The sequence below is a fragment of the Falco naumanni genome, chromosome 17 (genome assembly GCF_017639655.2).
Source record: "Falco naumanni isolate bFalNau1 chromosome 17, bFalNau1.pat, whole genome shotgun sequence".
Lineage (NCBI taxonomy): Eukaryota > Metazoa > Chordata > Aves > Falconiformes > Falconidae > Falco > Falco naumanni.
Window position 1 is genome coordinate 3103366 of NC_054070.1, and position 21808 is coordinate 3125173.

Here is a 21808-nt window from a genome sequence, read left to right on the forward strand (position 1 = left end):
CTGCCAGTCACGGATTTCTGGGAGTGACTTTGAGAGCCTCCAAAGTTGGCTTTTTGTTGGTTTAAGTCTTTTTTTTTTTTTTTCTTTTAAAACAGGTCTGAGGTATTAAAAAAATATCAAAAGAAAAATCGGTGTGTGTCCCCCCAAAATATTTAATAAATATTTATGTAAGCTTATAAGAACACCATATTTTCATCCTTTTTTTTTTTTTTTTGCAAGTATTTAAAATAGAAAAAGTGATCTTTTAAGCAATGTCACCTTTAGTACAGAACCAAACCCCACAACCACCCCTGTTGTCTTTCCTGTCACCACTTGTGTATAACCCAGGAAAACACCCCCCACACACCCCCGGTCCTGCCCAAGGTATTTTTTCAGCTCGCGTGAAGAAGGAATGGGGAGGGTAGCGATGGGTTTGTCTGTGTGGGTGGGTGGGGGGGGGGAAAGGGGTTTGACACTAAATTTGCAATTGAGATGGGCAGTGGTGGCAATTTCTTCTTGCTTTTGGCAGTGTACGGAGCCCAGCCTTCACCCCCTTTTTGCCAGCACCGAGGCAGGAGACCTGGGAGAAGGACCTTTCCTCAGCTACCTGGGGCAGGAATGGGGCAACCTCGTCCTTCCGTCCTCCCACCCCAAGGAAGGGACGAGTTGGTTCTGGGCTGGAAACAAAACAAAGACACTTGGTTTGTGTTGTCGTTTAAGGAACACTTATTTCTTGGCAAAGTACTGGGGCCTCACGTGGCAGGTGGTGCTGCAGGCAGTGCTCGGAGAAGGCACGGGAGATTCTGCTGTGCGTTCTTAAAAGGAAAGAAAAGAAGAAACCAGCCAGCCCACCCTCTCGCTAAAAACCTCTCTGCTTCCAGGGATGGAGGCTGGGCAAAGCTGATGACATTGTACAGCCAGTTACAACCAGGTTCTCTCTGCTTCCAACCAAGCCGAACAGGATGAAGGAGAGAAGGCAGCAGAGCTTCCTCCAGCCCTGCCTGCCTGGGGCCAGTAACCAGGGGGCCACCAGCAAGAGCCCACAGGGAAGAAACTAAGCCCAAGCAAAGCAAACTCCTGCCTCCCGCTCAGTCTCACGGCTTCACAAGAGGCTCAGTTCAGAGCTAACTTGCCCAGGACACCTGGGGCTTCTGCTCTGACAAAATGGGACTCTCACTGAATGGTTACAAGAGACCGAGGTGAGGCAGAAGACAAGGTGAAGAGGTGACCTTCCAAAAAAGTAGCAAGTGAGGCAAAGCCTCCATGCGGCACCTTCCCTGGAAGACCTGCAGCAAACCAACCAACCTGCTACCTCTGCAAGGAATTGCCTCCACTGGCAAACCAGCTACAGAAGTGCTATGGAAATCAAAAGTTCTCCCGTCGGCCATAGAGCCTTCTTCCCACGGGCTACAGAGACAACCTGACTCATCCCTTCCAGGATCTAGGAGCTGACCCACTGTACTCTCCATATCCCCATGCTTGTTCTCTGTTGAGCCTGCTAACGCTTTGGCAGCGATGCACAGATCTGGTGGGCACGGCTAGAGCATCCTCTGGGGTTCCTCAGCAGTTAATTGGAGCTTGTACTCAAGGCTGATGGATTATTTAACCCAACAGCACAGACAAGCCAGCACGGGCAAAAATCCCTCTGCTCTTGATGGCAGGAGCCGTTAAAACTTTGCAAGGCTCTTGCCAAAAGTTTCACAGCTGTTCAAGAGCAGAAGAGATGCAACTCAAGACTCCCCAGGAAGGAGCCCTGTTTCTCACAGCCATGGAGTTTTTCTTCACCACCCTTCCACTGCCAGTTCACCGCCACCTCACTTTGTAGAAAAATCAGAATCCTACATCCAGCAAGGCTACAGCCAAGTCACCTTCGTTCCTTGTCTACCAATTGCTGCTTTGGAAACAGAGAGAGAAAAGTGTGTGTGCACACACAGAGGAGGAACTGTAAAGGCTAGGTACCATTTTTCAAGGTGGAAGACTGGTGTACATCCCTGTATCTATCAACCTGTGAGTAAACACCTTCCCCCTGGCTGGGGTTTTTTTTTTTTGTTTATTTTTAAATTTTCGCACTAGAGTGCTAACTCCCCCACTTCCCACTGTGAAGTTACTGGGGGCAAATCCCACAAGCAAAGAACAAACCCCAACATTAGAATAAAACCCTAAAAACCACAAGTGGAAAAAAAAAAAAAGTCACAAGTGCATCCCAGCCCTCAGGCTGAGAGCGTGCATGTAAGACTACAATTTGAACTTCCTTTGAACATGCATTTTTCAAAGTGAAAACCTCCAACAGACGCATGGAGCCCAACTCTTGGAGAGGAGATAACCTGGCTGCTTCACTTGGGTGAGTACCACTGAAAATTAGGGATGGAGATGCACAATTTTGGCTTAGCCTCTCTCCCGACACCCAGCATCGTGGTACTCTGGTTCCCACTGCTAAATAATGGTAAAAACAATAACAACAACAACAAAAAAAAACAAAACAAAAAAAAACCCAAAACAAAACACCAAAATGATATACGTATGAGCAGTTTGACACGAAGTGACCGCAGTGTGTGATCAGTTACTGGTGCCAATATCACACAGGGCAAGGGGCGAAGGTGGAGGAGGAGGGGGGGTTCGAAGTTCTAAGGTCAAACTGATGTCTCCAAGCTGTGTAAGGGGCTTTCGGGCTCCGGGACGGTGACCTCAGCTTGATCGCTGTCCACTGCATTGTTATTTCTGTTGAGGGATGTAGATCCACCCAGGCTACCCCCACCTCGCTTTTTGAGTCCATCAGTCTCAGGGTCGTCTTCAGCGCCGTCAAGGAATGGTGTTCGAGGCTCGTCTTCCTCCAGGATGAACTCTGGGTGAGTCATGAAGTTATGGATGGAGCTTCTGGATTCGGGTTTCTCGAGGCCTTCGTACAAGGAGCTACGGAACGCATTCACCACTTTGATCTGCCGGGAGGCGAGCAGCATGGGGGATAAATAAAAGAGGGGTTAGTAACAGCTATGAGAGGCCAGAGCTCCCAGGAGAAAGTAAAAATAAATAATACAGACACAATAAACCAAAAAGCACAACAACAACAACAAGTCACCACCACTGAACAGACAGCTAAGTCAAAATGAGAGATCTATGGTGAACTAGGAGGGCCAACATGGATCAGACTCAGGCACTAGGAGTGTGATGGGGAATCAACCGACTATGGGGCAACTTCAGAAGCTGCAAGAAAAGACACAAAAAAACTCAAAATAACAAATCACTTCAAATGAACGGAAGCCAAAATGCATTAGTTGTCATTATGTGTGCGCACGCGTATCTGTGTATATAAACGAGGACAAAAAAGTGGAACTACAACTCAAAAAAGAGGTGGGTTAGACAAACAGCGGGTTCACTTCAAGGCAAAAAACTACTGTGGGAGTGATGTGTGTGTGTGTTCTAGCTCATTTCTAGACCTATAGAAAGGAATGGGCTTTAAAATGTTGTCACAAACTTTTCAAGCCCTTGTGAAGCAGGAGGTCCAAGTGGATGCCATGACCAGTAAAACCAGACCCAGCTAAACATGCAAGAAGGAAGCCAGATCTGTGCAAGTTTCCCCCACATGGCTGCTGCCTGGATCCCGGGCTGGAGCTCTGGATCCTTCCCTACACCAACATACTGGAGACAACACAGCGGTTTCCAAAGGTAGCGATTGTTTTGGATGCTCTGCACAAAAAAAACCAACCAAACCAATCTCAAACTTTTGCTAGAAAGCCTGGCCACACACTAATCCTGTGAAACCCATAGGCTGTCAGCACTGCCGAAAGCCAGGCTCAACATATTACAAGCAGGAGATCCAGAGCCCAGTTTGGACAACCAGGGTATGGCTCTGCTCCCTCCATTGCACTCGAAGGGAGAAGTCTGAAAACAAGCCCAGATGGTGGCTAGCAGCAGATTCACTGCTCCCTCCAATTCCTCTGGAAATCCAGCCTCGAACTCTTCCAGCTCTCACCCCGCCTCGCAGCCCAGTTGCAGTTACTCGGTTGGGTGGGTGACAAGTGTCAGATCCAGCGAACGAAGGCGCAAGGAGGTGCAGTGCCGGGGGCTGCAGCAGACCTCTCCACCCCAGGGCAGACGCTGGCATGCGTGAGACAACCAACATGTGCACCTTGGGTGCAGCAGAGTGCTCCAGCTCTTGGAGATGACTCTGGGCTACAATCACTCAAAAGATATCAGAAGGCATAAACTGAAGGAGAGCGATGCAGTGCGTGGGCTTTTAAAGCAGAAACAGCAAACAGGGCAGCTGAAGGTCTCCCAAGTCGTAGAGGACCAGGAGAAGTCATACACCTTTGCCTTTTACTGCTATCCCCCAAACAATGCCCTCCAAAGCATCCCTCTGGTTGCTCCGCTGTCTTACAGTGATGCTCTCCCCGCTGACTCTTGCAGGCCAGAGCCAGCAAGTTGCCTCCTTCTAGAGATCCCCCCATCCTGCTGCAGCAGGTCACAACCAGCACCCTCCTGGCTTGTGGCACCTTCCCAGCCACCTGGGAACTGGGCTGTCTCTTCCCTTTATAGAGGGGGAAGCTACTGACAGAACTTGTCAGCAGGGACCAAGCATCTTGCACAAGCTCGTGGGTGCTTTATGGAAGCAACAGAAGTCTTTGCTCTGTTAAGCAGGGTTCGTCTGGGACCAGATCTGCTCACCCTCTCTCCAAAGCAAATACCTCCAGACCACTGTGAGACTGTTCAGCAATGGTGGGTGCAGCAGGGAAGTCGGTAACACCTCCCCCAAGCACTGCCAGTTGTCCTGCTCTGTCTCCTGCCCTGTGGAAGCAGCATTGCTACTCACAAGCTACCTTCACCTGCTCCCAACACCTGAGGAACCCAGTCCCCACCTCCCATGGCATCCCTGTGGACTGAAGCTGGGGCAAGAAGGGGAGGAGAGCCACAGATCCCACCAAAGGCGTGCTCCTCCATAGCATCCCTATGCTACACCCTGGAAAGCCTCCCCACCATTCAGCTGCCGGCTGAGGGAGTGGAGAGAATGCAGAGCTGCTGGAGGGAGAATGATGTGGATAATCCCCTTGCAAGCTGATGAGGCAAATAAAGATAGGTGTGTGTTCTGCCACTTCTTTGCGAATGGACTGCAGATCTGGTGGGTGAATGGAGACGACACCCCTGTTCCTGGTGAGATGAGCCAGGTTAAACTGTCCACCTCGGTCTGGTACATGGACAGGCTAGGAGGGAAGTCACCAACCAGCACAGCCAGTGAGAGCCTCCTAGAGATCTTTGGTCTCAGCACAAACAGCACTCACACAACCAGACCAGAGAAGTTACTCAAAGAAGAGTTTCATGCCTGGAACCCTGGAGATTTTACCTGCAAGATGTTCCAGGGTTCCCCTCTCGTGAGGGATGCCCTTCTGAGTCCGCTCTCCATCTGGCTCAGAAAGATGGTGCTACACCACATAGGGCAGCAATGTGGCATCCCCCTGGCACAGGCTCAGCACATCCCAGCTAGAAACAAACAAGCCAGCTCTTGCATGCACACACGGACCGGCACACACACGCGAGCTGGATGACAGACACTCATGAGAAGATGAGCGTGGGCCAAGTACCCCCCCATGATGCTGGAGCACCAGCTGGCCTGCAAAAATGGAAAGTTTATGTAGCTGGGAACAGAAATTCAGAGCTGTGTTTGCTGCACTAATGACCACAGTAAGATCCTGGATAAATTTGGTGTTTAGTGTGAATGCACAGGACAAGGGAGACCACCAAGCCGGCCACCTTCTACCAAGACTGATAATGTCACCATCAGCATCTTGAGAACAACAACTGCAAGCACTGACAAAAACACCGACCCCTAAAATGCAGTTCATAAAACCAAATAAACCAACTGTAATCAACTTGGACAAGCTAACAAGAACCTAGGTGATTGCCCAAGCAACCAGGTGGTCAGTCTAGTACAAGCTCAGAGGTAGGAGTAGCTTCACAGAAGCCCTCCCTGCCCCACCACCTCAAGCATTGCTGAGTCCAGACTATCTAACCACATCACTGCCTCCAGCTCCATCACTAAGCTTCTGCTGGTTTTCCTCAGATTTTCTTACTTTGATTTAACCACCTCTGTCAGCAACTGCTGTGAAATTAATTCAGCTGTTCCCTTGTCAAAGGAACTTAACAGCAAGGAAATGTGTTTTGAACGAGCCAGGCAGTGCAAACAAAAATTAAATCCTCCCTGACCAAGCTGAAAACCCACCTCCCCCCTGCCCATGGTCAGGCTCCTGCTTCCTCTCCACCTGAAACCTTCATAACCTGCATAACCTCCAAGCTTGGAATTTATTCTCATTTCACACCATCGCTGCAGCACCACAATGTGCTGGGCAAACACCATTGCTCCCACGGAGGTGGAATTTACACCTTCTGCATGAAGCCAGCATCACCTCCATCACTGACCCCAGGGCTTGCATCGTCCAGCTCACTCAAACCGGGGCAAAACCCCCAAGGAAAACCAGTTTAGCTCTGCAAACCATCTCCTGAGGGTCATTCCTGAGACCTCCCTTTCCTCCACCACCCCAACAGGGGCACAGCAGCCGGGGCTGCCAAGGTCCAGCCCTGGAGAACTCATCCCACAGAAGTGCAGTGGAAGACAGAGGGACACCATTAATCTGTATGGAGGGAAGTGGAGCTTTGAGAGAGAGAGAGGGGGAAGGGAAGCAGCAGAAGGAAACAGAGAAATCTAGGCAGAAAACAGAGGGAAGACTTAGTGACCTGGGTTAGCTTCTGGTAAAGTTGTTTGCTGCCTGGAAGGGCACAAGCTATCCAAGTTATCTATCCCCTTGCTGCAAATCGGGGAGAACATTAATCCACAGACTGCAAAAAAAGCCCCTGCTTTTTGGTCTTGACCACCCAAGCCCACTACCCTGAGACCCCTCTAAGCAGGTTTTCTTCTGATTAGAAAGTCTTGGTGGTGCACAGATGCAGTCGGGAACAGAAGGCAGCTGCGCTGCTTCAGAATCACTGGGGTTAAACAAAACAAAATTCAAGCATCAGTGTCAGCTAAATAGAGAGAAAACAAAATTATCAGAAATTCTCTCTTCTCTCCCACAGTGCATAAACAGTGGAGACTGAAAGCTATTCAGAAAGTCACCAAGGGTATTTCTTTAATATGAGGAGAACACGGAAAATGACTGTGCAATAAAAAAGCCAATTATCCGGGAAAGATACACTACCTACTCATAGCCTGGCACAGCCCTGCAGAGAGAATTCACGCTTACGTGCTCACAAGGCTCTGAACACAGCTCACAATGAACACGGAGAGGGGCACTGCATCAGAGAGGGCTCTGGAAACCCACAGCCAGATCCAGGATCCAGCTTTGCCACTGATGTTCAGCAGGGCCACGGTCTCCATCTCCGTTTGCATGCAGGGAGTTGCGTGTTCCTGCAGACACTGAGAACCAGCGTGTGCAGAACAAGCTGGGCACTGCCGAGCTGCTGCAACAGGCAGCAATGCTCTGGCTTTTGAGGGGGGACCAGCGGAGCCCTGTGCCATCCCCGCAGAGCTCCAGGGCAGCAAAGGGCACGCTTACGTGCGTGGGCTCACTCAGCTTTGTCTCGCACGGCATGCAAGTTCACAGGCAGGACAGGGGAGGCTGCTGGCTTCCCAACAGGCTGAGCTGCAGGTGAGTGGCTCCGAGCAGCTCCGCTGCGTCACCACCGGCCAGCTGAGCCCCAGTAACCGGCTGCTCTCACACCCTCTCCAGCCTCCCAACCAAGGCAGAAGCAAACACCCCTTCTCACAGGCGTGCAAGAGGCACAGAGCATACAGGCAGCCCGTTACCGTGGCTCAGCCGATCCCAACGGCACACAAACTGTTGTGGGAAGGTCTGAGCAGCCACTCTGCCTCCAAACAGATTTACAGCTTTGGTAAAGCAATGCCTCTGCCCATCCCTGCCCTCCTGGGGCTGGGCAGAGCCACAGTGGAAGGAAACGGCAGCTTTTGGGCGCGCTGTGCCCTTTTCACAGCAATGCTTTTAGTTGCTCATGAACACACAGTTCTTTTAACAAGAACCGCCAATTTTTGCACCCCTCAGAGGGTGGACTCATACGTCAGTCCTGCAAAGGAGGAGAAGAGGTAAAAAAAAACTGAGGAAGCAACAAGGAATGGTGGGGAGAAGGACCAGAAAGTATCGTAAACTTGTTACAAGAGGCAACAGCATAAAACCTAATATTTTAAACGTTCTCCCGCCCCATCCTTCATTTTGGAAATCAGTGTGTGAGTCAAGGTTTAGAGGGAGAGAGAACAGGCTGGGTTAGGTTGGTGCAGGTGCTCTCTGTGGTTATTAGAAGTCATGCATTGTAATAGACTATCACTCACTGCCCGCAGGAGGAGATGCAGCAGCAGCAGCAACAGCAGAAGTGGTGGGAGTGGAATTGACGGAGGAAAGAGCTACATGGGTTGGGCTAGAAACATTTTTTACATCGTGGTGCTGGCTCACGATGGAAGGCTGTCTCCTGAGGGCTCCCTGCAAAGAGGAGGCGCCGGTCTGGAATGTGTAAACTACGTCCATCTGCAAAGAACCAGAGAGTGAGATAGCATCGCCCTGGCCAGAGACAGGGAGAGGGGTTGGGGATGGAGGGGAGCAGGGAGAGGAAGGAAGAAGGAGGACGGAGGAGAAAGCCCCCCCCGCCCCCGTAAACCCACACCACGTTTGGCTGGTGTTTCTGGGAGCAGAGGAGAGGTCGGCTTCCAGCCTCCACCCCGCTCTCGCAGGCATGAGAGGGGCAGTGTTTATCCCACCACCGAGAAAGAGACTGTGGTGGGAGGGAGCGACAGAGGAAACACCTTGGGTTATCCTGACAATCTGCAGGAGGAGCACAGAAAGAGAGAGGGTGGGCAGAGGTGCGAGCTGGCAGCTGGTGGTCCAGAAAACTGCACTGGGAAAGCGTTTCTGGTCCCTCAGCCCCACGGGATGTACAACTGAGGGGCCAAATCCTGGGACACACCATGTGCCCGCAGCTCCCACAGTAGCTGGCCATGCTGGAAGATGTTTCAGCCTCTCCCCCTGGCTCACAGCTCTGCACAGGACTCGTAAGCAGAGCTGGTAGGGGTGGGCAGGGATACAGGAGGAGGCACCCTTGGTGGCAGGCCACAGTTGCTCTGTGGATGCACGCTGAGGCCAGAGGGACCAAGCAACATCCAGGTGCCACCGTGGCTTCCCAGACACTTTGCAGCTGGACTGTCCCCAGCCCTGTGCCAGCCAGCCCGCTTGGCAGAGCACACAGCCCTGCACCACCCCAGCTTGCCTGCACCGCTTCTGGGGAAGGGACACCTCCTCCAGACCCACGTGCAGCTCTAGCTCACCATGGAGGTATTTTACAGATGCTTCGCTCCTTACCCAGTCGGATCTCCCTCCACAGAGGGACCCTCTTTTCCCCAGTGCTGGCCCATGGGGAAAACCCCTGTGCTCCCACTTAAGACACACTGAATCAGGATAGAAGCCCCGAGACGCTCCAGTTGGACCTGCTGGCTGCTCTGCACAATGCACCACAGCCAGGAAAGGAATTGCTAAAGAGACTCCAGGATGTGCCAGCATCCAGGAGCTCTTTTCACATTGCAAGAGCCAGAGCTTGTTTCAGCCCAGGCCCACCACAGCTGCTGGCAGATACCTCAGAGGCTCCAGGCTCAGCCCCAGCGGCACATCTGGCTGCCGGTATTGCAGCCGTTCATATCTACCAGGCCTCCAACACATCTGGACTGCTTCCGAAACAGCCCAGTGCTCCCAGCCCATCTTTCATGTGAACGAACCAGAACGAGCCAACAGCTCAGCCCCCTGCAGTGCCAGCGACCAGCACTGCCCTGGGCCCCCCAAAGAGCCCAGCTGCCCCTCACCACTCACGAGGGGCAGGGAATCAAGGCTGAACCTCACCTTGAAACCACCAAGGCAACATCTCACAGAGGAGAAGCAAAGTTAACATGGCACGACGCAGCTGCTGTGCTCGCTCCAGTCCCTGCGCCTGGGCTGTTTTGGTTATTTGTATTTACCAAAGGGCCGGAGGAAGAGGAACGAAAGGTAACACAGCAGCCCTGCGTGCCAGGGGCCACTGGGGATCTACAGCCTTCCTCCACAGGGCAGCTCTGCCCAGGTTTTGAGGAAAGATGAGGGACACTGACTTTGCTGCAGGGAATGCTCCCTGCCCTGCCCAGCCAGCAGTCTGGGGAAAAAACCCCACCCTTTCAGGAAAAACTGAGTCAGGGAGAAACAGCTGATATAAAACCCATATTAACAGATAGAGTCTCCTCTCCTGTGCTGTGCGGCCAAAAGCTCCAGGCGAGGAGCCCAGAGAGCTGGCAGGGAAGGGTGACAAGAGCCCTTGGCCAAAGAGCCATTGGGAAGGACGGAAAGCAGCAGAGGAGCGAGACTGGAGAGGGTCTCGTACAGGCAGGTGCCTCCTGGGCATGTTCCCCGCTGGAAGCAGCATCCCAGCAGCAACCAAGAGCAGTTTCAATGCTGACCCACTCACTGCACAACTCTAAGAGCCCGGGTGGCTCCGTGGCCACCCTGCAGCTTCCGAGCACCCCCCTCTGCTGCACGAGGTGCCTATCAGCAGTACATCCAGCCTCCTGCAGACCAGCCTGGCCTCAGGCTGCAGGACACCGTCCTCTGCAGCAGAACAGACCCGTGCCTCCCCCCCACCCCGAGCTGTCCCAAAAGCCAGGCTGTCCTGGTTCCCCAACCAGGGCAGACCCAGAAAGGCACAGGCGGTGGGAGAAGTCTAGCCCCGGAGGTGATGGCATCCTTCAAGCAGCAGCCGTTACCTCTTTCCAGACAGAGCCCCTGGAGAGAAAGAAAAAGAAAGAAAGAGAGAGAGAAGGAAGAGCCCCACAGCACCCGCTGCCCCACAGTACCTGCGTCTGTATCCTGTTGAGACCCCTGAACCACAAGATCTGCCCACGCCGCAGCTCCATTTCAGCATGGTCAATCTCATCCACATCTTCAGGCAGCTCCTCCTCTGGAATCTCCTCCTTGGTGATGCCATGCCCAGCTTCCTTCAAGAACTTCAGGTGGCTGGTTGGGACAGTGCAGATCAGCTGGGGAGAGACAGGGAGAGAGCAGCTCCTTAGCCTGGAGGCTATGGCAGCATGGAGCCCACCATGGGCAGCCTCAACCCAGGGGGAGCAGTGTGCTGCCAGGACTCAGCCGAGAGATGCCAGGATGCAGTGCAGACATGCCACCGCTGGATGTGCCCCACTGCAAGCAGGGTGGGAACAAGGAGTAAATTAGCAACCTCCTCTCCTCACTGCCAGTATAGTACTGGGATGGAGCATCACCCTCTTCCAAAGATGCCTTGAATAAATAGTGGGGAGAAAAAGGGCAGCGAGGCAGGGGGAAGGGAAAGGTGAGCTGGGCTGCAAGCGTGCCGCGGCACGGAGGCACGTGGTATGTTTCTCAGACTGGCTCTTACCTGGCCCCAGAGGAGCTCTCCCACTCCGATAAAAATACACCAGAACCACTGGCTCAGGGTGAGCCCAGAGCAGCTGAACGGCTTCCCACCAAACTCCACAATGATGATCTACAGCACAGGAGAGAACAAGTCACGCACTGGGGAGTGCCAAGGGCTGTACAGCATAGTCATGGGGTGAAAAGGTCCCCTAGGGCCATACATCTTTCCCCCCCTCGCTGGGATCACAAGAGCAGCAAGGACATCACTCCTAGGCTAGTAACAGGACATCAGAGGCGTGCCACCTGGCCAGCCCTGACACCTCCCAACACACCCTAGACCCCAATATTCAGGTTTTATGTCACCAAGAAGCTGCTGAAGAATAAGGGGACAGAAGAGCGCTGTGGCCAGTGACTGCAGCAGACACAGGTCCTGCCTGTGGCATGGTCCCCTCCCAGCCCCACCATCATATTCCTATGCAGCTCCCACAGCTTCACCTGAGCTGCGAACGTCCCCAGCACCACTGTGCAGAAGATAGGGTTACGGTAGATTGATTCAAAGACGTTCCTCTCCCCATGGATCTTGCGTGCATTGATCTCGTTGAACAACTGCATCATGACAAAGGTGTTGAAGACGATGGTGTAGTGTTCAGTGGGTGGGGAGTGGAGCGGGGCATTCCGGCCACTGTCGATGTCAAAAAACTTCTCCCCTGAGCAGACAAGGGGGTTTGGGGAGGGGATGGGGAAGGGCAGAGAAGAGAAGATGAGATCCTGCTTCTTCTGCTCTGTGCTGGTGAAGGTGGAATTAGGATCCCAGGTTCTTGCTGAAGATCCCTTTGCCCAGCTGGAATCCCCGCCACTAGCCCCACTGAACCCTTATTTCCTTAAAAAACATTGAAAAGCTGCTTCCCTGGCTAAAACTCTCTGCACACGGCGAGTCTAGAGTTAAACATCCTCTCCTTATCATCCCTCCACTTCCCATCCATTATTAAATGGGCTGTCCCGGCCAACATGAGGTTACTGAGTGACAGCTGAGGACAAGGGTCGCCCACACTGCTGAGGAAAGGTGGCTTGGTGAGGCAGGGCTGGGACTCTGCCCCTTTCCTCTTCCCACACTATTTCTTGGTGCCTCAAAACTCACCCGCAAAAAGCAGCGTGAAAATGATTGTTAGCTGGTACACCGCGTGCCCCAGGATGTTCTTCATCATGGTGCGGGAGATGAGTGGCTTGTTGCGGCCGTACGGCTTGCGCAGCAGCAGGGACTCGGACGGGGGCTCCGTGGCCAGGGCTAAAGAGGCAAAGGTGTCCATGATCAGGTTCACCCACAGCATCTGGACAGCCTTCAGGGGAGAGTCCTGCAGAGAGAGGGGACACAACACGTCACACCACCGAAACCACCCTCTTTTCACTTCTTGTTTTGCAGGAGCCTTACTCTCCTGCCATGCCCAGCGGCCCCGTACCTGCGTGATGCAGGCACCTGTGAAGGCCACGATGACAGCCACGATGTTAACAGTCAGCTGGAACTGCAGGAACTTGGAGATGCTGTCATAGACATTACGTCCCCACATCACCGCCTTGACGATGCTGGTGAAGTTGTCATCCGTCAGGATGATGTCCGAAGCCTCCTTTGCCACATCCGTGCCTGCAATGCCCTTAAGGACAAGGGAGAAAGCGGTGGGGTGAGTCATGGAGCAAGCTCCATGCTCGCTATCTGCCCAGCTCTGCTTCTTCCCAGAACGAGCCCCGAGAAAAAAAATCCACCAGACCCAGAGGAGCTGGTGCCAGTCCTGTGTTTGACAGTGAGTCCTGCTGCGGCTGTGCCAACACACCCGAGAGCGGAGGCTCCAAAGCAGCGATGCCTTCAAGGACAGACACCGGCTCAGCTCCAGAGCGGGGCTGTGAGTCAGCGCAGCTTTTCAGCCTGTCGCCGTGCATAGCCCAGACAGGGCCACCACAGCAAAGCTGGATAACAGCTTACAAGCATGGCTTCCTCCTCACGCCAGGGAACATGGGCAGCCCTGGCTGGGCATCTCTGCTGCAAGTGAGGGTTGTGATCCCCAAATGAGAGATTGCTCAGCAGCCTGAAATGCCAGTGCCTTCTGTCCAGTGCGGGGTGGACGGCAGCCCCGCAGCGAGCTAGGCTGCCCGCAGCCTCCCCAAAGTCACCTGCAGCATCTCAGAAGGCCAGCTGGCTCTACAGAAGCCGGGCTCACTGCGTTTCTCACTGCTGGCACACAGAGGCGCTCGCTTTGCAGCGATTCGAGGCACCGAAGTGATGCCCTTAACCAGCTAGTTCCCTGGTGCTTTCCAGGAGCTCTCTTGAGATCTGCAAGACTGGTCTCAGGTGGGAACCCCCAGGGGATGAACTTCAGAGGCAGCTGGACGGAGCTATCCATGTGCTGTTTGCTCCCCCTCCCTGGGTACCCAAGGGATGCGCAGCCCTGGTACGCAGCCCCCAGCAAACCCCAGTGCCTGGCCAGGGTCTGATCCTGCACAGGGGGCAGAGAGCCCCACTGTATGGTCCCCAAGAGAAAACAGACTGCCTCCTGCTCTTCATCCTAAAGGCTCCAGAATTGCACTTGGATATTTGACACCTTCCCAAAAACATCTCCTCCCAAGAAATTTCTCATTTGCTCAAAGCTCCCTCATAAGGCTCTACCCAGGAGCTGGCTCCTGCCCACATACCCAAACTTAAACAATTCACAGGAAACCCGTTAAAACTGACAGGTTTATTTCCTTGCTTCTTTTAGACAGGGCAACGAAAAGAAGCAAACCAGGAGATCAGAGTTCTTCACCATAAATAAACTCCCCAAGTCAGTGCCAGCACCGTGCTTGGAGCCTGGGCTGCCCTTTACAGGCCTGGGTGAACTGCTGGGATAAACCAAGTCATGCTGAGTTACTGGGCTCCCACGGCTCTCCTGGACATCACAGCTCAGAAACTGGGGCCAAGCAGGTCCCTGCTCTGGGTGCTCTGCAAACACTGTGTCAGCTTCAGCTTGACGCGGTCCCTCCACACGGGGTGGAGGAGCCCAGCCCTAAGCCAGGCTCTCAGATGATTGCTTCCCATCAAATCTTTTGCTAACAGTCCTACAAAGTTCACGAGAATCAAACCAAACCTCCAAAGAACGTTTCTTTTTAAGACATCCTGTAGATTTGGAAAAGAGTTTCAAAGAACCAGAAACAATTTCAGTGTTGAGAATGACCAAGCATGCCATTAGTTTCTCACCCCAGAGAGCGAAAGCTGCCCCTGGGGAAAACCCACCGCCCGGCCGTACCATGGCAAACCCAACATCGGCTTTCTTCAAAGCTGGGCCATCGTTGGTCCCGTCCCCGGTCACGGCCACCACCTGCCTCTGGTCACCAACGGTGCTGTCGATAATTCCTGAAATGGAGACAAGCAGCTCAGAGGAAATAAGCCCCAAGGGTAGGCTCTTAGCACAAATTAGACTGCAAAAGCACCCTGGCAGAGCAGGATGAGTTGCTTTGGTGAGAGGCAGCAGCTGGGGGACTTGGCCGGTGCTCACCTTTCACAAGCGTGTGCTTATCCGTCGGGGAGGAGCGGGCCAGCACACGCAGCTTGGGCCAGATCTTATCCAGCTGCTCCTGTTCTACCTGCAGGACAAGACACAGGTGAGAAAGGGAAGAGAACCCCCAGAAACCTTCTTCCCCACTGGAGAGCGCACCCCAACAGGACCTCCAAGCACCTGGACACCCCTGCGGCTGCACTGGCTGAGGGTCCCAGCAAGCAAAGGGACCAGCTACGTGTATCCAAGAGGAGGAAAACCCAGCAGGATTCAGCACCCACTGAGGTGGCCACCCACACCCACTGCACAGCAGGACCCAGGGCTGCTCTCCCACCTCTCCCTTCTCATTTCGGATGAGCCGGTTGAACTCCTTCCCCTCCAGGCACAAGAAGTCCTCCCCCGGCAGCAGGATGCCACACTTGGTGGCAATGGCACGGGCGGTGTTGATGTTGTCCCCTGTCACCATCCGGACGGTGATTCCCGCACGCTGGCACTTCAGGATGGCATCCGGCACCTGGGGGACAAGGACAGAGTGTGGGGGGCAGACAGGCAGAGTGCTTGGGTTTGCACTGGGTATCTTGGGAGCCAGGCAGCTCCTCTCCATCCTCCCTAAAAGGATCCGGAAATGGCTCCAGTGGGGTCAGGAACCTGCATCCACCCACAGCTCAGCTCAGTACTCACGCTGGGGATGAGATACTGAACTGAAAACTCCCCCTCCAGCACCTGCTCAGCCCTTTATCCTTTGGGGTACGGGGCAGGGGGAGCTACCAGGGACCAGAGAGGATGCCTGTCTATGCTCACTGCCACGGCTGGATGCTGCTCCACTGCAGCCTCCTGTGCCCACCGCAGCTCCAGCCAGACTCGTGTGTGTTGTGTCCAGAGTGGTTCCTCCGGCACAGACAGCATGAGATATTCCAGCCCCTGCCCCAAGGGGAAGGCAACATCACCGCCTCCTCCTCCCCATCACGCTGCAGTGCTGGGCGCCGAGGCATGGCCAGGCAATCCATCAAAACATGGGCATTTTGTCTGCTCCCCCCGCGCCACCCCGGCGGCACGTTGCTGCACTAATGGGTTTACCTATTATGGAGCGGTGGGGGAAGAGGATATTAGTGAGAAATTAGCAAATTGAATTAACGGCCTCCAGAGCTGGCGCAGACGGGGCATCTGTAATGCAATTCCCAGACCCAGATACTTGAACATCTAATCAGGAAATATGTAAGCATGGCAGGAGCACAGGGGCAAGCTCCAAAATGTAATCAAGAGGCAGGTATCAGAGGGCTGATTGCATTAGCCCAGCTGCCTGCCCAGCACCCCCGTGGCAGAGGGGGACAGCAAGCTGCAAGGCAGGAACCAACTAGATCAGCCCTGGCCCTCTCCAGCACTCCTCCATCACCCTTAGGTGGTGTCTCCATACACCTTTCAACTGCGAGTGGAACCAGCCAGGCTGGTGCACAGACCCCTGGTAGCAGCTGGTGGGGGAAAGTCTGGGTGGAAACACCCTGCTACCAGGGCATTTTGTCCAGGTATGGGATAGAACCGCCTGCAGCAAGGAGCTGGTAACATGGGGCACTCTGGGGATGGATGCAGAGGGGCTGCTTGAGCTTTCGTAAGGGGCTCGTGGTCCTGAGCAGCGGGGAAAGGGGCTCCTGGCGCAGGCATGGGGCTGGGGTGGAGGACAGCCAGGGCAGAGCTGGGGTTCAGTACCTCTGGCCGCACAGGGTCCTCTATCCCAACCACAGCGATGCAGGTCAGGTCAGACAGGATCTCGTTCTCACTGTCCCAGTCTGGCTCAGCATCAGCAGGGAAGTCACGGAAAGCCAGGCAGATGGTCCGCAGCCCGTGGCAGGCCATGGGCTCTATCACTTTCTTCACCATCTCATCCCGGTCCTTCACCTTGAACACTCGGGGGTCTCCGTTCTTGTCCAGGATCTTGGTGCACCTAATGCAGGACCAGGATGGAGGGTGAGGGATACCAGCGGTGGCACACACTGCTGGCTCAGCAATCTGCTCCCCCTGTCACCCACGTTCCCCATCTACCAACCAGGGGCATCCCACCTACCCACAGCTCCCTACAGCTTTACCAAAGCCACTTTTAAGAGTTCAACACTCTCCCCAGCAGCACCTCCCGACACCCACCTCCCCACTCCACAGCGGCTGCACACCCCTTCACCCTGCAGCCCCGCAAAACAGCTCCATGGTGCATCGAGAGCCTAAAGACCACAGGACGGGGAGAGGACCAGCGTAGCAAAGGAGGACGGTTACTTGCGGAGGATGATCTCAGAGGCTCCCTTGCTGTACATGCGGAAGCCGCCGTTGCCGTTCTTCAGCACCGTGCTCATGGACTTGCGGACAGAGTTGAAGGTGTAGACCTTGTAGAGCTTCTCCTCCGGCACCTCATTCCGCACAGCCTGGTAATCCTGCTTCAGGTCCAGCACAAAACCCAGCAGGGCGCACTCAGTCTTGTTCCCCACTTGCCGGGGTAGCCCTCCTTCCTTCTCAGGTGGCTGGAAAGGAGAAAGGAAAAGGAAAAGCAATGTCAAACCTGAAAACGGTAGGACAGGAGCTGCAGAGGTGGCCAGTGGTGGGAAGGCCAGAGGACATGAGGTTGCGGTTCTCCAACTCACCAGGATCTTGGACGTGTAGGCTGAATTGATGGCAACACCATTGACTATGAGGTCCAGGATCTTGGGCAGGATGGCTTCAGGGTCAGGGATCTGACGGTAGTGGGTGTCCCCCACGTAGGCCTGCACCACAGTCATGCGGTTCATGGTGAGTGTGCCCGTCTTGTCCGAGCAGATGGCAGTGGCATTGCCCATGGTCTCACACGCATCCAAGTGTCTCACAAGGTTGTTGTCCTTCATCATTTTCTGCAACAGGCACCATGACCAGGAAGGTCAGAGCCAAAAGCCTGACTTTCCTCATCATGCCCCCAGTGACCTCACTGCATCACGGTCTCACCTTCACGGAGTAAGCCAGGGAGATGGTGACTGCCAGCGGGAGCCCTTCAGGCACAGCCACCACCAACACCGTGACACCGATGATGAAGAACTTGACGAAGTACTGGATGTAAATGGGGGTGCACTCCGCCAGCCAGGACCGCCTCTGCACCCCAAACGTGTCGATCACAAAGTAGAGCACCAAGATGATGACCGTGATGGCTGACATGATCAGCCCTGGGGAAAGAAGGGGCAGAGCGGCAGGTGAGGGGACGCAGGGGAAGGGGACAACCCCTTCTCCCCGTGCCACCTGCAGCGAGGGCTCTGGCACGTGCTGGGCCACCACCACTCACCCGCCTTCCCAATCTGGACTGCCAGGCGCGTGAGCTTCCCTTGCAGCACAGACTTCTCCTTCTTGGGCACCTTCACCTTCTTCTTCTCCTTCTCCTCATTTTCCACCCCTTCCTGGCTCTTCAGGGGCTGGATCTCTAAGGCCACACCATCCTGAGTTTTAGCTACAGTCCAGGGCAAAATAAGACACCACGTGTGAATAGCAGAGAGACCAGGAAAACCTGTAGGACACCACTGAGAAAGATGGTGGTGGGAGAGAAAGAGAAAACCCAGAACAAGAACCATTCCCGACGACACACACATCCGAGCACATGGAAATCCCGTGTCCTGGGGCCCTGCCACCTCTCTATGGGGCAGTTTTCTGCCATCTACCCCAGACCCACAGATAAAGGATCCTCACAGCTGACACTGCCACCGACCACACCTCTAAGGCAGCACTGCAAGAAACCCTCTGGCCAGGCTTTGGGGTGGAGGCAGGTCTCATCTGGCCCCCACTGCAGGCTGCTTTACATGCTGCAGCAGATGGGGAGCACTTTGGGCTGACCCCAGAGAGGCTCTGGTCCCACTGGTCCCCTGCTGAGCATCCCCACTCCCTCCCAATGCTACCTCTGCAGTGCCCTCTGGGCAGCTCAGCAGGAATCATTTGCCAGGGGAGCGACTGAGGGGGTGAGATGGAAGGGGACAGTTAGAAATTTGGATGGAGATTGAAGAGGAATGAGCCAGCTCCTTGAATCCCAGCCCTGAGACATCCATCACGTTTGTAGGACCCGAGACAGCCAGGCTTTCAGTTGCTAAAATTGGTCTAGTCCAGCTGAAGGTCTGCACCAGGGAGACCCGAGTCAGCTGGAAGTTTTGGAGAGGGGTGGGAAGAGAGTGAGACTCCCCCCCCACTGCCCCAGGAGGCTCCTCCTCAGCCGTCAGGGCTGGAGGAACAGCAGTGGCCCCATGGTTGCCCACGGATGCCCCGGGACCTGTCCCCTCATGGCTGCTGCTGCTCAATGGCTCCAGACACCCCGGAGCTCACGGCAGCTCTATATCGGACACCTCCACGGTTACGACAGACCCGACACGGACAAAACAAGCACCCGGACACAGTCTGACGGGAAGGAGGGAAACTCAAACTGCTGAGAGGAGAGAGAAAGAGAGAGAGAGAGAGAGGTGGAGAGAGGTGCAGAAATGGGCTTCCTCCACAGCCTGCAAAGAACAGTGTGAGAAACACTGGCGAGGAGACGCTCACGGAGTCGAGGCCATGGGAGGAGAGGGTGCAACCATCACATTGGCCAGGCCCTCTGGGACGTTTCATCCCAGAGACAGCAGGGGGGGACCCACATCGCTCCCCCAGCTATGCCCAAACATAAACCCTGCAAAAGGATAGCTTCTGACGGGCACAAAGGCTTCAGAGCCACCAGGCCACAGCTGCAGCTCATGTCAACATGGATGAAGTCTGCCCCAAGAAAGGGATGCTCTGCCAGTGGTCCAGGCTGCTGGAAGAGCCCTGCCCTCCCTGCACAAAGGCTTCGCCCCACACAGGGTCAGTGTGGCCCTGAGGAAGCTGGCCAGCCCCATCCCAGGTACGCACAGCCCCCCGGTGGGATGCTGGAGGGCACCGTGCTGCTGTGCCAGGGCCACCAGCTGTGGGACCGTTGCACCCTCTCCCAGGACAACGAGGCGAGAGTCCCGCCGGAGCAGCAAAGAGCACAGACTGATGAGAAGAAGGAAGGAAGGAAGGAAGGAGGAATGCTCAGTAGTTAGTGTGGTGCTGGTTCAAAGGATGGAGAGGCTGGTTACCTTTGTTGCGATTTTCGGGGGCTCCGGTTTTTTTACCTGTTCAAAGAGAGAAAGGGTGGAGGGCTGAGCACGTGGACCCACGTTCACCGTCCAGCTGGTAGGATGGCCCAGGGCCAGCCCTGCTCCGAGGGGCCACGCACCACTCCAGCAGCATCTGTGTGCAGGGCTCAGCACCCTGCAGTCACCCTCTGGACACCACGCATGCCTTGGTCCACGGCTCATGGCACTGGGGAGGCTCTGGAGCATCCTGGCTCCCCCAGGCACCCTGTCCTCAAGGCTTCAGACTTCCCCATCTGCAAAGCACCCACTACAACCCCTGCCACTGCTTCAAAGGGTGCCAGTGGCATCTCAGACCTTCAGGCAGAAGAAACCATACAGCAGAGCCTGACCTCTGTGCAGCACATGCCGAGCACCAGTGCTCCCTACCTCCCTCCCACTGCCACCGGGTGCAAGTGGATCCACCCAGGTGGCACAGACTTGTCCCCTGCCACGGGCAGCACTATAGCCATAGCAGGGGTCTCTGCCCCCATGGCTGCGGTGGGCATAAAGTGCACAGGGGTCCTCCAGCGTGCCTCCACAACAGGGGAAGCACAGGGCTGCAGCAGTCTAAACAAGCCTTGAGTGACAAGGGGTTTATACACCTTCTCCCCACCGTCCCCCCAGCACCACGGTGGGCGATGAGCCGGTGAAACCCCCTGCCTCACTTTGCTCCCAAATCGAGGGCTGCAAGGCACAGAGCTGGGTTTGCTGCGGGGCTGAGTGACAGCTTGAAGGTTGGAAAAACACCAAGCGCTGTGCCTGGGCACCTGGCGAGCTGCTGCTCAGCTCCAACAGCAGTGCCATTCCCACGTCTCACCCTGTACTCCCACCTCCAAGCAGGCAGCTAAACCCCAGGAGCTCCCGAGCTGCCGAACCCCGGCGATGCGAGCCAGCCGAGCAGAGCTGGAGCAACCCAGCGCACATGCGGCCCAGAGCTGAAACGGCTGCCAGGAACGGCCCAGCAAACCTCTCCCCGCCTGGCATCGCCTCCCGGGAAGGGCTCCTGGCACAGGGATGCCTGTGCAGCCAGCGATGCCAGCCGGCAGCTCCCTCCTGCCAACTCCTCACACCTCGCGCCCGCTCCCAGTGAGCCCAGACCTGCTTGAACAGGGGTGCGGGGACACGGGGGAGAGCAGGAGCTTCCCAAGCCTGGCTTGTACCGATGCTGGCTTTAAAGCTGGTATCAGAGCTGGCACAGCGCAGGGGAATAAGCAGTGAGATGCGAGAGCCAAGGCAGGAATGCATTCGAGTCCCAGCATGATCAGGAACACCTCAGCCTGCCTGGCTGCTCTCCCACGCTCCACCCCCTCGCACACAACCCCTCCTCTCCCTCTTGCCATCCTCTCCAGGGAGCTTAGGGGATGCCAGCAGAGATCTTCAAAGTCCTCAAGGTTCTGGATGGGCTACTGACATCCTGCGGACAACCAGGACTCACCTTCCCACCACAGGGCAGGCAATGAGCATCGTGCCCCAGCACCACGGGGCATCGCTATCGGCCGCTTTTCCCTCTGAGCCTCGACCTCCCCTACCCTGCTACCCCAGGCTGCAGCCGGCTGGAGAAGAAAAAGTTGGAGCCATGTCTGAAAGAGGTGGCGAGCAGAGGTCTGGGTGCACGGGGGTTTTCTTCAGGCAGCACGATCCCCACGCTGCGGGCGAAGGGGCAGCAGGGAGGGACGGATGCCCCCCACTGCCTTGCGAGCTCACTGTACCTGCCTGGGTCACGGGCTCTAACACATAAACCGCATCCCACGGATGTGGGCGTAGCTTGTTGCAAACCGGTGGATGCTTCCCAGGAAAG

The 21808-nt window shown here is 55.2% G+C and overlaps 1 protein-coding gene across 6 annotated transcripts in view; it reads right to left on the bottom strand.

Moving 5' to 3' along the window:
* Positions 1–170: 170 nt before the first annotated feature.
* ATP2B4 (ATPase plasma membrane Ca2+ transporting 4) overlaps positions 171–21808 on the bottom strand; it is a 50865-nt gene continuing 29227 nt past the window's right edge. For 3 of the 6 annotated variants that reach the window (XM_040616506.1, XM_040616507.1, XM_040616508.1), the window contains exons 7-21: positions 19972–20007; positions 18186–18347; positions 17855–18069; positions 17521–17763; positions 17159–17400; positions 16601–16835; positions 15231–15410; positions 14897–14984; positions 14648–14754; positions 12833–13024; positions 12514–12727; positions 11871–12082; positions 11398–11505; positions 10841–11023; positions 171–2915 (exon numbers count right to left, since the gene is read on the bottom strand). In XM_040616506.1, coding sequence (XP_040472440.1) covers positions 2610–2915; positions 10841–11023; positions 11398–11505; positions 11871–12082; positions 12514–12727; positions 12833–13024; positions 14648–14754; positions 14897–14984; positions 15231–15410; positions 16601–16835; positions 17159–17400; positions 17521–17763; positions 17855–18069; positions 18186–18347; positions 19972–20007 — 2723 coding nt within the window. In that variant the 3' untranslated portion in view covers positions 171–2609. Of the gene's footprint in view, positions 2916–8300; positions 8502–10840; positions 11024–11397; positions 11506–11870; positions 12083–12513; positions 12728–12832; positions 13025–14647; positions 14755–14896; positions 14985–15230; positions 15411–16600; positions 16836–17158; positions 17401–17520; positions 17764–17854; positions 18070–18185; positions 18348–19971; positions 20008–21808 lie in introns of those variants that run through there. The other 3 variants (XM_040616512.1, XM_040616510.1, XM_040616511.1) reach the window with 3 other exon arrangements.